Source organism: Prosopis cineraria, unplaced genomic scaffold (assembly GCF_029017545.1).
Source record: "Prosopis cineraria cultivar Desert tree isolate PC_DT_omini unplaced genomic scaffold, ASM2901754v1 PC13, whole genome shotgun sequence".
Lineage (NCBI taxonomy): Eukaryota > Viridiplantae > Streptophyta > Magnoliopsida > Fabales > Fabaceae > Prosopis > Prosopis cineraria.
In genome coordinates this window covers 12142029-12158642 of record NW_026555344.1, presented here as the reverse complement: position 1 = coordinate 12158642, position 16614 = coordinate 12142029, and the positions used below count along the sequence as shown (strand labels likewise).

Below are 16614 nucleotides of genomic sequence, written 5' to 3'. Positions count from 1 at the left end.
ATTTGAAATAGTGGTACTAGATAGATCTATCACTTCAGAGAGATTGGATTCAAATTATAAGCAAATTATCTATCTACCAGACAGAGTACTAAAGCCCGAATCAAATTTCGAGGTGATCATATCCATGGAACTGCTTGAATCATTGGTGTTGTGGCTAGTGATCTTTTCCAAGCTTATTTCCATTGCCAGACATTCCCTTAGTTCAACCACTACTTGACTTATATCAGGCCTTTGAATTGCAGATGGTGCAGTGCATGATATGGCTATCTCTAGAAATTTCGGAGCAGAATCAGAACTATATTGTCCTTGTAACTCTGGATCAATGATAGACTGAATATCCTTGCTTCCAAGTCTAATAGTGACCCATTGAAGAAGGAGACTAAAGGTATGGTCTGGTTGTCTATTTGCTGCTGGTTTTCCAGTCATTAGCTCTAACAGAATTATTCCAAAACTATAAATATCACTCCTTTTCGTAAGGTTTCCTGAATTTTGAAATCTGTAAAAATTAAAGAGAAGAAAACTATAGGTGAGTCCTAAAAATAAAATAAAAGGTTCTCCATAAGCTTTGTTCGGGAAGAATTGTCTTCTCAACCAGAATTTTGTCCCATGCATTGCTTGGTATAGATTAAACAGATAGAAAACATTATCTAAAAAACAAGTTATAATTAAGATTTGCTGCAAAATAAAACTTTAGTTTGAGGCTGATGAATAATACCTATAATGTCATGCTATTAAAAAAAATTGATGAACTAAACTGCAAAATGAGTTTAATATGTCTTCCAATTAATTCAATTGTGTTCATTCCATATGCTTTTTGTATTGGATATCTCAGTTTGCCTCCTAATTTAGTGGTCATCGCATCCTGGATATGGCATTTGGACCATCCAAATTAATTTTGCATGTTAAATATTCTTTCTTTAGAAAGTAGCAATTAGAAGAATAATTTTAGTTTCCATTTTGCACTATTAAAAAAATGTTGAAATATTTTCCAAAAAATAGAACATAATACAATCTGGATGGTTTAATTTTATTATGGAAATATTTGCATGAAGTGAGTATGAGATCGGCCATCCCATTTTCTTGTTAATAAGCTTCAAATTAATTTTTTAGGCTTTCTTAATGTTAGAGAATGCATACACGCACACATATGTATGTATGCTATAAATAAAAATACTTACTCAGGATCAAGGTATCCAAATGTTTTAACAGGACGAGTTGAGACATGACTATCAATATCATTTGCAAAAGCACTAGACAATCCAAAGTCTGCAATCTTAGCTTCCATAGTTTTATCCAGCAAAATGTTGGAAGCTTTTAGGTCTCTATGCATGATCGCTGGCTTACAACCATTATGCAAATAATCCAATCCTCCAACTCCATTTATTATATACACACATGTATAACAAAACAAATTATTTATTATTGTTATCGATTCTTATCTAAATAGAAGAGTGACTCCAAAATCCAGTTTACCCTATGAATAAATATTAATTTGTAAGAAAGAATGAAATTAAAGTTTCATTTTTTAAGTTCTTTAAAAATTATTTTTTATCAAAATGTTATTTATGTATTTTCATATAACTTAGAAAATCATACATTACATATTTAACACTTATTTACAAAATTACCATCACCTCTATTTTTTATGTCACTTTTACAAAAAGTGATATAGATTGAGGGATGTAAAATATATATTTTGTAGTAGTGATAATTTATTTAAATTTAAAATATGTAAATTTTCCTTCACGACTTCAAAGAATCCCATCATACATCTCATAAAAGCTTTCATTTTGGCCAATCTAATAAATACAAAAGGTTACCAAAATTAGTTTTGTTTACCATGTGCTGCGTCCACTGCAATTTAAAGCCTGTCCTTCCATTTCAAAGCACCCGCGTTGTTACCTGTATAACTAAAGTATTTAGATTTATTTTTTATATACACCTTCAAAAGGTTATCAATGAGGAAATTAATGGATTACTAATTTGTCTAAAAGTAGAAAAAACTTTCAATTGTACCCATATTTAAATAAAATATATGTATTGAAGCGAATGAGTCTACTTATACGTATGCAAAACACTGGAGCGTTGAAATTTATGCATGTAAAGCTTCTCTACCGTAAAATATTAACGCATTAACTTAACTTTTTATTTGTGTATTATAAGCAATGCAGCTTTTATAGATTTTGATATATACTGATGTTAATTATTGATTATTAGCTGTTACCGATTTAGAATGTCTAATATAATCAAGCTTGTAGAAGCTCCAACCCAAAAGGGCAAATAATTAGAACCTCTTACAAGGAAGATTTTCATAACTGCTAAGTGTTGGTGGAGGTCGCCATTAGCCATATACTCATAAATTAATGCCCTAACACCACTTTCTTCACAGTACCCTATCAGAGAAACTAAGTGTCTATGATGAACAACCATCAAAAGTTCTACCTGCAAGATTATACTTAATTTTATCATCTATATGAGACTTAATTACATGGAACAAATAAATGTCTCACAGAACAAGGCATCCATGAGAATGCAAAAATAATTTCACTTTTAGATTTCGAGTTCACCTCCGATTGAAATTCGCTATGACCTTGCATTGATGATTGAGAAAGTAACTTGACTGCAACTTGAGTATTATTCTTAAGAGTTCCCAAATAAACTTTTCCAAATTCCCCTTGTCCAATCAAGTTTTGAAAGTTATCAGTAATCTCAAGAATTTCGGAGTAAGAAAAGGCACGATTTCTTGAATATGCCGATGCTTCTTGCTTTGTTGAAACAGTAGAATCCACTGCAAATGTTAATAACGATTATTAGAACTTCACGTCAGGTGTGTGTCATGAATTGCGAAGATGAAGATTGCACAAAATAACATTAAAAATGTGAACATTAGCACTTTGATATTTTCTATACTATGTCAAAGGGTTGTGACTAATAAATTGAGATAATTACTTTACAGACAGTTATTATAGCGCAAACGAGAATATATAATGTATTTCCATGACAAGAATGACATCCCAGGGGCTGCTTAGCATGACGGATATAGGCAGGGGAATAAGAACTTTCCAAAAAAGAGTTAGAAAGATTTTTTTTATTGCTAACGTATGCCCTCTTATATTGGCGACAACATATTTAAAGCATGGTTGGGTACCAAATGTGAATACTTCTTCTAACGAAGATTTAAATCTTAGTTTGTCAAGTTGCAAGGAACTAACTCTTTTTGTTAGACCCAACTATTATTGATCAAGGAGGTTGTAGGAAGTTGGTTTTTCCCCAGTTTTTTATTAATTTCTGAAAATATGCTTTATAATTAAACCTTCTAAACCGAAAATCAGGATATTTAAGTCATTAACATTATATATTAATATTTTAAACAAGCAAGACGTAAATACTTCCTAGGATGTACTAAGAATTATAAGTAATTGGCAAAACTAAGGACTTCCTAATTAATTTTCAAATTATCAAGATATAACATAGAAAAAAAATATTGAAACTAGTCTACACATGTCAGGACTTGTCCGTGGTAAGTTTGAATGTGCAAGGACCTTCTCATGACAAGTTTTGATATGCTAGGACTTGCTTGTGGACTAGTCTAGACCTGCCACGGACCTTCCCAAACTTACCCAGACGTTGCATGAACTTGCCATACACTTGTTTGAGGCTACCAATACTTGATTGGACCTTGTAAACACTTGCTATGGATTTGCCCTAAGTTACCAACGCCTAACCGGGCCTTGTAAGTTTTAAACACTTGCTATGGCTTGTTCAAGATTTCCAATACTTGCTCGGACCTAACCTTGGGCTTGCCCGAGGGCTTCTTTGTTTTGGCCTATCATGGAAGAGAAGATTCTTTCTTTCGTTTGGAATGTGTATTTGTGTATATATATCCATTATGCTTATAATATTGAAAAGTATTGTATTTTATTATTTTTAATTCAAAGACAAAAATAATTTTCATCAGTAAAATTGTTATTTTATTTTATTTTATTTTATTTTTTTCATTTCATTCAATACTTTCTAAGGAAGAAGTTACATGAGCAAATAGTAATAAAAATAAGGAGTTGCGTACCTTTCTTTTTCTTAAATTTGAAGAGCCATATTCCTAGGGAAATAACCAAGATAATGACAGTCAAAGCTAAAACAGCTACAATAACTAGAATAACGAACTTATGCTTTTTGCATGAATTTCTCGAACAGAGGCCGGGGTTGTCATCTAAACTGAAAGATAACTCAAAGTAATTAAGTTAGCATTGCAAATGACTTAGTAATTGTGTTGAGTTTTATTTTGGGCTGTTGCCTGAAAACCTAAGTCAAGAGAAATAAAATTGGCTCGAGCACCATTGAAACACATCCAATTTAATCACATTAAATTGATATTGATCAATTAATTTTAGGTTAATTCCCATAAGGAACAACTAAAAAGAAAGTCAATCACACAACTAAGCAAATAGGATAGATTAAGATGAGAAACCTCATTTGCAGATCTGGTTTGTCCTCAAGAGCTTTGGGAATTGAGCCGGTAAGCTTGTTGCCACTTAAAATACTGTGGAAAAAAATTATGAAATATAATCACTTGGTGATCTTTGAAGTTGTTTGCAGGATATATATACTCTAGCTAGCAGCGAATCCTAGTCCATTTAACTAATCAATACTTACAGAACTCTCAACTTTGTCAATTCAGCTAGAACTTCTTGTATTGATCTTGATAAATCATTACCAGACAAATCCCTAAAAGAAAGCAAAGAAATATTTTAGACGATATATATATATATGTATGCATGTATTCTTGTATTAATTAACGATTTTTTTTTTCCTGTGCTTAAATTAATTACTATATACTTACAGGGACTCTAAGTCGGTAAATTGTGAAAATGAAGTAGCTGTGTGTCCTGTTAACCTGCTCGTGCTCAAGTTTCTTCTTGCAATAATGATCAACAGATGCTTATAAGACAGGTGATTATAAAGTTTTCTCAAAGCTGAGTTAATTAATTTTAAATCCACTTGACATAACCGCAAATTGATCTTGAGTCAAGTCAATTTTGCATTTGAGAATTAAACATTAAAGCATTTAGAATGAGTGGAACTAATCACGCAGTTCTTATATTACTACAAGGGAACGTTCATAACTTCAACCATTTTCACCAAGTTGCTCTATTAGATCTAACCTCTTTACTTTATAGTTAAAGGAGCCAAATCTCACAATGAGGTGATTCTTGCGTTGGACTCATTGATGCCATATCTGCAGCTAAGTCCCTCCCATGCATATTCATTGGGAACACATGAGTCACCTTGCCAATCTACTTTGGAGATTTTGTACGTGTTCTTGATATCCAGAATGGCATCCACTATTATTGCCAATAGTAAATAGGGCCTCAGGAGTCAAAGTCAAACACATTCTCATACACACAGAAATTATAGAATATAAAGGAAATTGTGCGAACAAGGAATTAAAGAGTAGCGCATACATACCATCTATTTGGTTTGTTGGGGAAGTTAGTGGTCATATGAATTTGTAAATCTCGAAGGCATTGAGGATTGGAGGAACGTCAGATTCTGATGTTGCACTTATGCTGAAACGGAAATCACTTTGATTTGTAAAAGCAGCAACTGTCTGTGGTTTCAAGTATTCAAGAGCTAAAGGCTCTTTGAGGATGGTTTCATCGTTAACTGTAATATTGATTACTCTTTTTTGCCCTTGGAGAAGCTACCCAATTTCAGCAAAGTGAAAGTAGACATGACTTTTCAAATGCACCACCCCAAACAAAACTAGTATCGAAGTCTAAAGAAAATGAGCGATTCAATGATTGGGCTGCAGATATCATAACTTGTGATGGTAATTTATAATAATCATTTGTGCTTCCACGATCAATATTTACGTATCTATTGAATGGGTGCCAATCTGCCACTTTAGAAACTCGGTCATAGCGCCACACACGATCATAGATGTCATCTATGTACCTATAGATGCTTGCATGATTAGATAAATGAATTTAATTTGAGAATTGCTTACATGCTTGTTTGAGGAACTCTATCATGGAAATGACTTGTTCCATCAATCCATAGCAGGACAAATAAGAAAGCAAGTGTATGGGCCCTTGAAGCCAACATTAAATTTAGGGTTATGAGTCATTTTTGCCCAAGAACTTTTTTTCTAGAGTCCACAGGTATCATGAACTCAATATTGTGTCATTTCTGTCCTGAATATTCAAAATGCACTACCTCATCACCTCATTGTTAATGTACTTAATTAACACATTTTCTTTTTGTTGGACTGAGTCCCACCATTTTATATATTTTTATAATAAAATAACGAATTGAGAGTCACTTTTGCTCCTAAACTTTTTCCTTAAGGTTACTTTTTCCCCCAAAAGTAAACTTAGGCGCAAAAGTGACCCTTGCCCAATATTTTATTATAAAAAATATAAAGGATGGTGAGATCCCCTCAATTAGAAATGGATGTCATGATGCATTAATGGTGAGGTGATGAAGCACAACATTTCGACCTTTAGGTGACAAAAATGATTGTCAATTGAGTTCAAAGTGTCTGCAGACCCTAAGGGTAAAGTTCAAAGATAAAATGAACCTCAACTCTTTAGTTTTAGATCCAGAAAATAATCAATGAGAGAATAGAAAACTGAAATAAAGAAACAATTAATAATCCCTTATTAAAGGAGAGGAGGGGAGGGGAGGGAGTCAAAATCCTTCACTAGCCCTTCCCCGAGGGACACAGGATCTAGGCAACCTATATTAGGTAATTATAAAAAATTATAAAAATTTTTAAAAAAATCCTGCTTGATCACCAAGCTAAATAGTTAAGATTTAATTGAGATGGCCCACATTTAATGTTAAATTTTTTTATAATTTTTATAAGTTAATTATTCATATTTTTTTCTTAGTGTTTACATTTAAAAATTGTAATTTATAATATTTTTGATAAAGTTCATGTTATTTTTAATATTATATTTATCAAAATAAAAATTATAAAAAAATTAATATTAAATGTTAACTGTTCAGAGTACATTTAGATAATCAAATTTTAAAAAATTTAATATTAAATTGAATTATCTAGAGGAATAAACTAGCTAATAGTAAGTTAATAATTTCACCATTATTAAAAATTTTCTATTTTATTTATAATTAATATATTATAATTTATTAATTTTTCTATTTTTATACAAAAATGAATTATTTATTAAATTTTATCCTAGTAATAAAACTTATTTTCTTATAAGAGAGAAGGGAAAAAAGTCAACTTTTTAACATTATAAATAATTTTAAATTTTCAAAATAACATGGAAGCAATTTAGTCATGTTTAATTTTCTCTCTTCTTTCCAATTTTTAAGCTCCCCTCCCTTCCACTTCATTTTTTTTTTAATCAACCCAATGAAGGAAAGGGACTAATATTCTCCCCTCCAAAGCACCCTAATCAAACACACCCTCTAATGAGTAGGTTTCGGTGTATTCAATGATGGCTGTGTACATACAATCTAGTTGAGTAACACAATCTTTGAATACGACGATAATACCCAAGATATACAGTATCAGCTACGTTATAGTATGATGTGATAATCCTATCTAATATTTACGTATCAGAGATACAGCTAACGGTGAGACAAAGACTTGGTCATCGTGGGTTCTGAGTTATTGGTTTCAGGCCTAGAACATGTGGACACGCTAATACCTTTTAATTTGGTGAGCAAGCATGGATGCGAGTTATATAGCTAAGATAAAATACATATAAGGTTGAACATGAATACATGCAAACACAACACGCTAGAGAACATAAATTTCAATTTAAAAAAAAAAACAAAATATAATAAATTTGGAGTCACCTGCTGAAGTTATCTGAAGTCGTGGAATTCTTGCCTCAAGGATTAACAGTGATTAAGAAGGGAGAGGAGTCAGATAAATAGAAGTACTGAGAGGTCGTAGTTCTAATGTAGAAAGGAAACGTATTCCTTTGCCAGACTTGACAAGGCAAACATGTATGGTGTCTGTTGTGGGAGTATAGATAATCTCCACAAATCGATAACGTGTGTTTGGATAAATATCTGTCCAGTGATTGACCTCCAATATATAATGATTTAAAACTATTATATATTTACTTGGAAAATATATTATGCTAGAATATAAACCAGTTAAAAATTGTTATATATAGACAAAAATAATTAATACTTTATTCATTTTAAATTATAAGACACTTTTAAAAGAGTTTTTTCATTTTAAAATATAAAACATTTTGGGTATATTAATGTTTCATTAAATATATCAATTTCAATATTACTCTTTCTCTTATAATTAATTTTCATCTCTTCTCTTATTAATATATTAAATTATAGATATTTTTAAAAGTTATTTTTATTTTGAAAAGATAAGGTTGTTAAGTATATTTAATAAGGTTTATTGATATATGAGATTTTATCTAAAAATATCTTATAATCTAAGACATAAGGAGTATTATTTTATTTTTTTTAACAGTGATAATCAATAGGAGTTGACAGCAATTTGCCGAATGCATTCATGCTATGAATTGACTACTGGATCCTATTATAATTTTTGTACAACAGATGCACCTCAAATGATCAGACAGGAGAGAGAAGAATGTGTTTCACTCTATGTGTTCTGACTTATGGATTGGTGGCCATTCCTGTTTATGATAGGGATGATTAAGATATTTACGGTGCAAGTTATTATTCCATGTGCAACCACCTTTCGAAATAGTAGTGGAAAAGTGATTGTAACTGACTGGAGGAGAATCATCCAACAACTTTTAATATCTCCATTAATTATAATTAGGATATTTGGGATTCGGATAAGGTCAATTCAAATTTGATCTTTTTTACTCATCAATCAAAGCTAATTTTGATGGATATTAAATTAATTACTCATTAATTTATTATTATTTAATTCAGTCAGCGGTTCTCCTTGAATATTCTGACCCATCAAGGATGGATCTCAAATCCAACAACAATATATAGAATTGCAGGGAGGTTGATGACCATTGTTGTGAAACTCTCCAATCAACTGTCTGCTTTTATCATTTTGATGTTTTTAACTTACAAAATTTTATCAACTTATTCATACTCAGATTAGATACAAATTTAATTAAACTCACGAGTTTATCATTTTTATGTTTTTAATTTATAAAATTGTGTTAACTTACTCATATGCTCAGACTAGACGTAAACTTGATTAAATAAGATAGGTAAATATTGTGTAAAACTTGCTTCATAAAAGCTTTAGGACCTAATTCAAAGGAAAATAAAACTCAAAATGTAAAAACTAATATTAATAAAAAAATATAAAAAAGTAAGTTGTTCTATTTTAAAATTTTTTATATTGAGTATGATAGTCTATCAAAGTAATCATATATTTTCAATAGCTATTTATTAATAAAGATAAACTTTTATAACTTTATGATCCAAGTTTATACTCTTATCACTCTTATCATGAGTTTACAGTTTGACATATGACTTCCAACATTTTCTATCAAACTGATGCATTTTTATACTTTTTAACAGATTATGGATTTTGTCTTTAAGCTTATCGTCTGCCTTGGTCCATGCATGCTTGATGGAAGGAAATTTAGGGCGGTTAGTTCAAGCTTATTTTATAAAAAAACTTATTTTTTAAAAAATTTTTGTAAATTTTTATGATATTTATTTAAACTTGTAAAAATAATCAAATTTGAAAAAAAAAGATGCAAATTTCTAATTATTTTAAGAGGTTACTTTGAGTCTAAAAATAATTTGATATGATAGATGAGAGAGAATAGTTTAAAAAGGTTGGATAAGCAAAGATATCATAAAATTTAAACTAATTAAATAATAAATTATAAAACAAAATAAAAAAATATCATAAAATTCAAAAATAACTGTCTAATAATTGATCGCTCTCGCAAGTGTATGAGATCGCAGTAATAAATTACCTGGAGTATTCCAGGTGTCGAACCCACAGGGAAGTTACACTTTTACTAATTTAAATAATTAATAGTTCAAGAAAAATAGATAAAATGGATAATTTTGATAAAATATAAGGAATAAAAATAAATCAAGAAAATAATGATGATAAAAATGCAATCACTTGAAGCGTCGGGATTTAGGATTCACTCTATAGGTTGCTAGTTTCTACCCTTTGAGTTGACTCGGATCAATTATAATGGCAACTATTCCTAAAATGTCCTAATATTCTCCCGAATTATTAGTCCCTTTTTAATTAGTGTTGAATTCGTTCCCACGATACCCAAACAACTAATTAAACCGTGAAGCTATAGTTTAAGTCACCATAAATTTCTAGAACTATCCCTAGCCTAGTTATTTATGTTTATTTCTCTAGATCTAAGTTCTCTCTTCACCTCCCAGTCTATCAAGATTACCCATAGATTTGATTAAATGGTGGCAGTCATTAAATCAATATGAAGAACAAGAGAAATAAATATAATTGGGAAAAAAAAAATATTCATAATATAAATGCAAAGAGTCAAAACAAAGGAAATAGAAAACTAGCTCCCTAATTGGGCTACATCCTTATCCCAACTGGGTAATTTAGAAACACATAATAAAATGAAATAAAACCGTTCTAAAATCTCCAATCATGAAAAATGATCACAGAGAAAATTAAGGAGTAGAAGAGAAATAATTATAATTTGTGAAACTCTTCAATGATCTCGCTTTCAGCCTTCAGAATACTTCTACGAGCTCCAAATATCTCAGAGAGAATTCTTGAAGTACTCAGATAAGTGATTGGATGTCTTTCCTCTTGATGGAGGGAGTATTTATAGTTAAAGTGAAGGCTTCTTCTTTTTCTTCCTTGTCAATGTGGACTTTGATATATATATATATATTTATTTATTTATTTATTTATTTATTTATTTATTTATTTCTCTTTCCTTCTTTCCTTCTATTTGTTTTATTCTTTTCTCTGCAAAATATAGAGATAAAAAGATATAGATAAAAAGATATGAGTGGATTTTGTATTAAAATTCCTTTTTCTCTTATAATTAAGTGATGAGGGAAAAATATATAATATCAATTAAATAGTTATGAAATCTTAATAAATATAATCAAATTCAAATTAAAATCTATACCCATTTAATTATAAAATATTCACTTATCAATAATCACTCTTTTTAATTATTGTAACCAAACATAAAATAATGTCTGATTTTTATAAAATCTCTATATTATCTGAAATTACTTATTTTTTAATTTTAAACAAATATAAAGAGAAAGAGATGGAACCTGTTAAAATATCATTCAAACACCTTTTCTATATACAAAGTTTCTTGAAGAAATTTCTTTTCTTAAGGGGAAAAGGAATATTGTAGAAACCTTGATTCAGCTCTGGCCAAAAAAAAAAGCCTCATTCAGCTTTAGATTATTGAATATAAACACATAGTAAGACTTATATACTTAGCTTTATATACTTAATAGACTTATATTCAATCAAAATGTGACAAGTGGATGTTAACATATTAATAAAATTAGTAACAAAATTTGTTATAGAATAAATAATCTATAATCATATATCTTAATTTAATTGAAAACAAACACATTAAATATATAAGGTTAATTAAGCATATAAGTTTTTTTTTCTATAACACATTCCCAAATGAAGTGCATGGTAATTCGATTAAACTTGTAATCATGTTCCAAGGTTTTTTATTGAGCACAGGTATGATCCTATTCAAGACACGGTCGGACATTAAATATGAGTATTTGAATATTGGTTTATTACATTATGGGAAACTAGCTCCTTCTTTTAGCTCAACTATCCTCATTGTGAGCAAATGGCCCAATTCCAAGTTTTGATCCTGCTTTCATTGGAGGCTGACCGTAATTTTTTTTTTTTTTTTGGGTCTGAAAGGTTGACCGTAAATTAGCTCATCTAGAATTATGTTAAAGCAACAAAACCCTACGAACATAAAAGGTATAAGAAAAACCCAAAACTTGGTACATAATAAAGGATTTTATGCAACGTAAAACAATTAACTTTTTTGAGAATAAAATATTTTTATAACATGGTATTAAAGTCATAACAATCAAAATAGTTAAAAGTTAGACTTGATTAAAAAAAAGTTAAAATCTATACATTAATGTCACATACTGTTGATATTGCAGCTACCCATCACGCAAGCCAAGTTTAGAAGTTGACGAGAATTCAAGGTCGGCGTGTTTCACTACATTTAATAGACGCAAAAGCTCCAAATTAATTGTTTCTTGGACAGAGTCAATAGATTTGAATTGGATGAGTAGTCTAAATCTACTTGTTTAATGGGTGTCTTGATTACAGTCATAAGATTTTATTAATATTTTAAAATTATCAAAATATTACCTTTCAAAAATTCAAAACAACGTTCATGATGAACACTTGTCACATGTATGTTGTTCCTACCAAAAATATAACCTTTTTATATTTTGAAGTATTATCTAATAAAATTTTTAGCAGTAGTTTAATTAAACTAAATGATTGTTATTGTGCCATACATATGAAACATTCATTGAATAAATAAATTTCTATTACTCACCAAAAAATACAGTCAACTATATGCAACTATGCATGTTTGCAGGTTACCATACCGTTATAAAGAGGGCAAGTCCAGGACCATTATTTGGGGATGAAACTCGAAACACGCACGCCACATGCACACAACCACATAATTCAGGATCCCAATAATGTTCCCTTGCCGTTAGACAGAGGGATTGTTTTCCTTTGTTGTATACGTTTGACCTCATTCATTTAGGTGTAATATTTTAACTATTTTCTGTTTTTATTTTTTTTTGTCTAATATTTCCCTTCAACTTTTAAAAATAGTGTAATTTAATTTTATTATTAACAAAAATTAATTGTGATAATTAGTTAACTAAAAAATAAAAAGGACCTCACAAGTTACAAAAAAACCAAAAAGTTATGGTAAAAATATAAAAATTACAGACAATGACCCAAAAAATAACAAAAATGACCAAGAAAATTTTGTTCGTCATGTTTTATAATTATTGAGATTTATTTTTAGTCAACTAATAGTCACAGTTAACAGTATGGATCAAATTACATCATTTTTAAAAGTTGAAAAGAAACATATAATTTATGAGTCAATTTGTTCTTTTATCCTATATCACAACATCTTGGCTTCCAAATGTTTTTCTTACAATTTGAAACAAGAAGAAACAATAAATGCCAAAGCCTGGTTGTTGTTAAATGTATATTGCTAGTCTTTGTAATGAAGTCTAACCTCGATTTATTGGAAAGTGTCGTACATTGATATAGCCTCGTTGACAAGTGTGCTTACTTTAGACAAAATGTTAAATGGTCTTTTATGTTTTTATTGTTAATCTCTCTATCACTTTTGCATTTATTCTCATCTTTAGTTTTTGTCTCTTGTTAATTGAGAAATAGAGGTAAGCTGCTGTGCTCATCATCTCAAAATTTTCACTTTTGCTTTGAATTTTGACTCATTTCTTTCTTCCTTTTTAAACTTTTTAAACTACTCAAACAAAAAAAAATGAAATGCATAAATTTTAAATATGAGATTTGAAATATGTGATTTTAAATCTAAAATTTAAATTTAAATCTACCAATTCACATACTACCTGAGAATATTATTTAATTATTAGAAATAGTACATATTATATATTCTCTCTCATTAGTAAAAGGTAAAGTGTACGCCTCCCTCAACTAGATTAGTCTAGTTATTAAAATCTCACCTACTTGTGTAATGAATAATAAGTGCCCCTGCTACTCACATTATCTTAGTTGATTTTATAAGTACTTTTTAAACCGTTCCAATTACTCAATTAGCAAGTCAATTCCAAATGCTTTGGGCCAAACATTCCCACCACCTCTCGTGTGTGTGTGTATGTAACAGTAACAATTATAATAATAATTATCACTTGAAATTCTAGACTATAGCTAGAATAATCTTAATACCCATGCATGCAAGTGTGCTAGAGATAGCTTCTCCATAGATTTTTTTTCCTTTTTGGTTTTTTTTTCACATGCTGGGAAAGGGACTATAAATTATTTCCCCCCTTTTTTTTCCAATTCTTACATAACCGACGAGTAATCGATACTAAAATAATTATTAAAAAAAGGTAGCAAGACAATTCCTAAAGCCCCAGGCACTTCCTACTTAAATAGAAACGCACATACCCTCGTAATTACAACACTCCATGACACTCAAATACTCAATCTTGGTTTGAAGTTAAGATCTCAAGGTTCAGGTGAGTTTAATTCTTTCGGTTTTCGTTAAAAAAACAAGATATATACTAAACTGATATTCTTCTATACATCTGTTACACAAGTGTGAGAAAGCTTCTTGAAACAATTCAATGGATCAGATGGAGGAAGCACCACAACGGATTTTGTCCCTACCCTTATGGCTCACCTTGATCCAACTTTTCCTTAATCTTGGCGACGCAATGCTAGATGGAAGGAAACTCATCAACAATGCCCACCCTGGTAAGCAACCCAAGTTTCTGCAAGATAATGTTTTATTTATGTTTCAACAATGGTTTACCACTCAAGATTTCCTTTAATTTCAAGTCAACCATTTGTGTTGTTCAATAAAGTTGGATAAATTTGTATACAGAATTCGTTAGCATTCACTGTGGAGCAAGCAATGATTACACTGACCCACGAACTGGGATCTCATATCAGACAGACATCGGTTTTGTAGAAACAGGTACAAATGCAATGGTGGCACCTGAATCAAGATACGGAAATAGATTATCCTTTATTTGGGAGACAACTAAAGACACTGAGAAGTTTTCCAAAAGGAAAAAGGAATTGCTACACTCTAAAACCAAAGCAAGGAAAAAAAATGACAGTTACCTCATAAGAGCTGTCTTTGCATATGGAGACTATGATGGCAAAAATCAAACTCCAACTTTTGAGTTGTATCTCGTCTCCAATTATTGGACAAATGTCGTACCAGGATGCATATATTATTTTACTGAGATTATCCATAACTCCACAACTGACACCATCATGTTTGCCTTGTTAAGACTGGCAAAGTGATACCTTTCATTTCTATATTGGAACTACGACCCCTTAGCAATTCTATTTATCTGACTTCCTCTCCTTCTCAATCACTTTTAGTCTACATGTCAAGAATTCATGTTGGTCCCACTAATTCGGCTTTGGATCAGTATAACAGGTGACTCTAATTTTTATACTTTTGGAAAAATATAATTGTTAGTCCCTATGCTTCTAGCGTGTTTCGGTATTAATGTTTATACTTTTTTTCATTGCTTCAAGTCCTTTAAGTTTCATATGTTTGCAATATTAGTTCTTATCATCATTGATGGAGTTAAATTTGCTGATATGTATATAACTTATTTAATTTTGTTGCCAAGTTGGTAAAATTATGATGACATGGATATCATATGAGCAAAATGCCTACTACTCTTTTTGTCCATCTACCCCAGCTATATGTGTGTAATTTTTTTTTCCTTTTTGAAGCGTCATCCAGTGCACGCTTAAGGATTCTAATGTAATGTTCTGCTTAATTTTTTTTTTTTGTCTTCGACTCCTTTTTTAGACAATGCATTATAATTCTAACAAGTTAGCACAAGAAATAACATAACTTATGCACATGTTAGCCACCATTAAGTCTTTATAGTTATATTTACAAATATAGAGACAAAAGTTGTAGACAGATGAAACTTAAGGGGCTTGAAACAATGAGGAAAAAAATATAGGGACTAATACTAAAACATGTTAAAAGTATAGGGACCGATAATAGCATTTTCCCTTAATATGTTCTAGCTTGTTGTGTTTGCAAGTGTTCATTAATTGGCTCTTAAAAAAATTATTTCCTCTCTAATAATGCAAGTATACATAGGTACACGGATGACATATATGATCGTGTGTGGTGCAAGGTCGGCTATGATCTTCAACGACGACTAGCTTGGTACCCAGTCAATGGATCTGAAGATGTCAATCTGAGAAGTAGAAATGATTCTTATAAATTACCTGCACAAGTGCTACTATCTGCAGCCAAATCATTGAATCGCTCCTTTGCTTTGAACTTCAACTTTAATTCTCTCTGGTCCTCAATTGAAAAATCTTTCAACTATTTTGTCTACTTTCACTTTGTTGAAATTGAGAAGCTTCTCCCTGGACAGAGAAGAGTTATTAATATCACTCTGAATGATAAAATATCCTCCCAGCGCCTCTAACTCTTGAATATTTGAAGCCAGTGACTGTTACTAATGTTGCAATTCCAAATGAGGATAATGTTCGTTTCAGCATGAGTGCAACATCAGAATCCGATGCTCCTCCAATTCTCAGTGCCTTTGAGATTTATAAATTTATGACACCGCTTGCTTACCCCACAAACAAAAGAGATGGTGTGCTTCTTCATTCCTCATTATTCAACTAGTTTTTTTTCAGTTTTATCCTTTGGCTTTAATTTTTAAGACCCTATTTATTGTTGGCATAATAATAGTGGATGCCATTCTGGACATCAAAAACACATACAAAATCTCAAAAGTAGATTGGCAAGGTGACCCATGTGTTCCAAATGAATATACATGGGAGGGACTTTTTTGCAGTTTGGCCAACAATGACTCCAACGCAAGGACCACCTCCCTGCAAGTATTTCTCTTCTTGAATTA

General features: G+C 30.7%; 2 protein-coding genes across 2 annotated transcripts; both read right to left on the bottom strand.

The window, feature by feature from the left end:
* Window positions 1-69: 69 nt before the first annotated feature.
* Window positions 70-1330, bottom strand: LOC129289902 (probable LRR receptor-like serine/threonine-protein kinase At1g07560). The gene is made up of 2 exons (XM_054926656.1): window positions 1179-1330; window positions 70-496 (listed from the first exon to the last, which is right to left on the bottom strand). Exons 1-2 carry the CDS (start codon window positions 1328-1330, stop codon window positions 70-72), a joined length of 579 nt encoding a protein of 192 aa, XP_054782631.1.
* An 890-nt stretch (window positions 1331-2220) lies between these two features.
* Window positions 2221-12732, bottom strand: LOC129289901 (probable leucine-rich repeat receptor-like protein kinase At2g28990). The gene is made up of 5 exons (XM_054926655.1): window positions 12577-12732; window positions 5543-5701; window positions 4067-4226; window positions 2568-2788; window positions 2221-2469 (listed from the first exon to the last, which is right to left on the bottom strand). The coding sequence occupies exons 1-5, from the start codon at window positions 12730-12732 to the stop codon at window positions 2221-2223; spliced, it is 945 nt and encodes a 314-aa protein (XP_054782630.1).
* Window positions 12733-16614: the final 3882 nt, after the last annotated feature.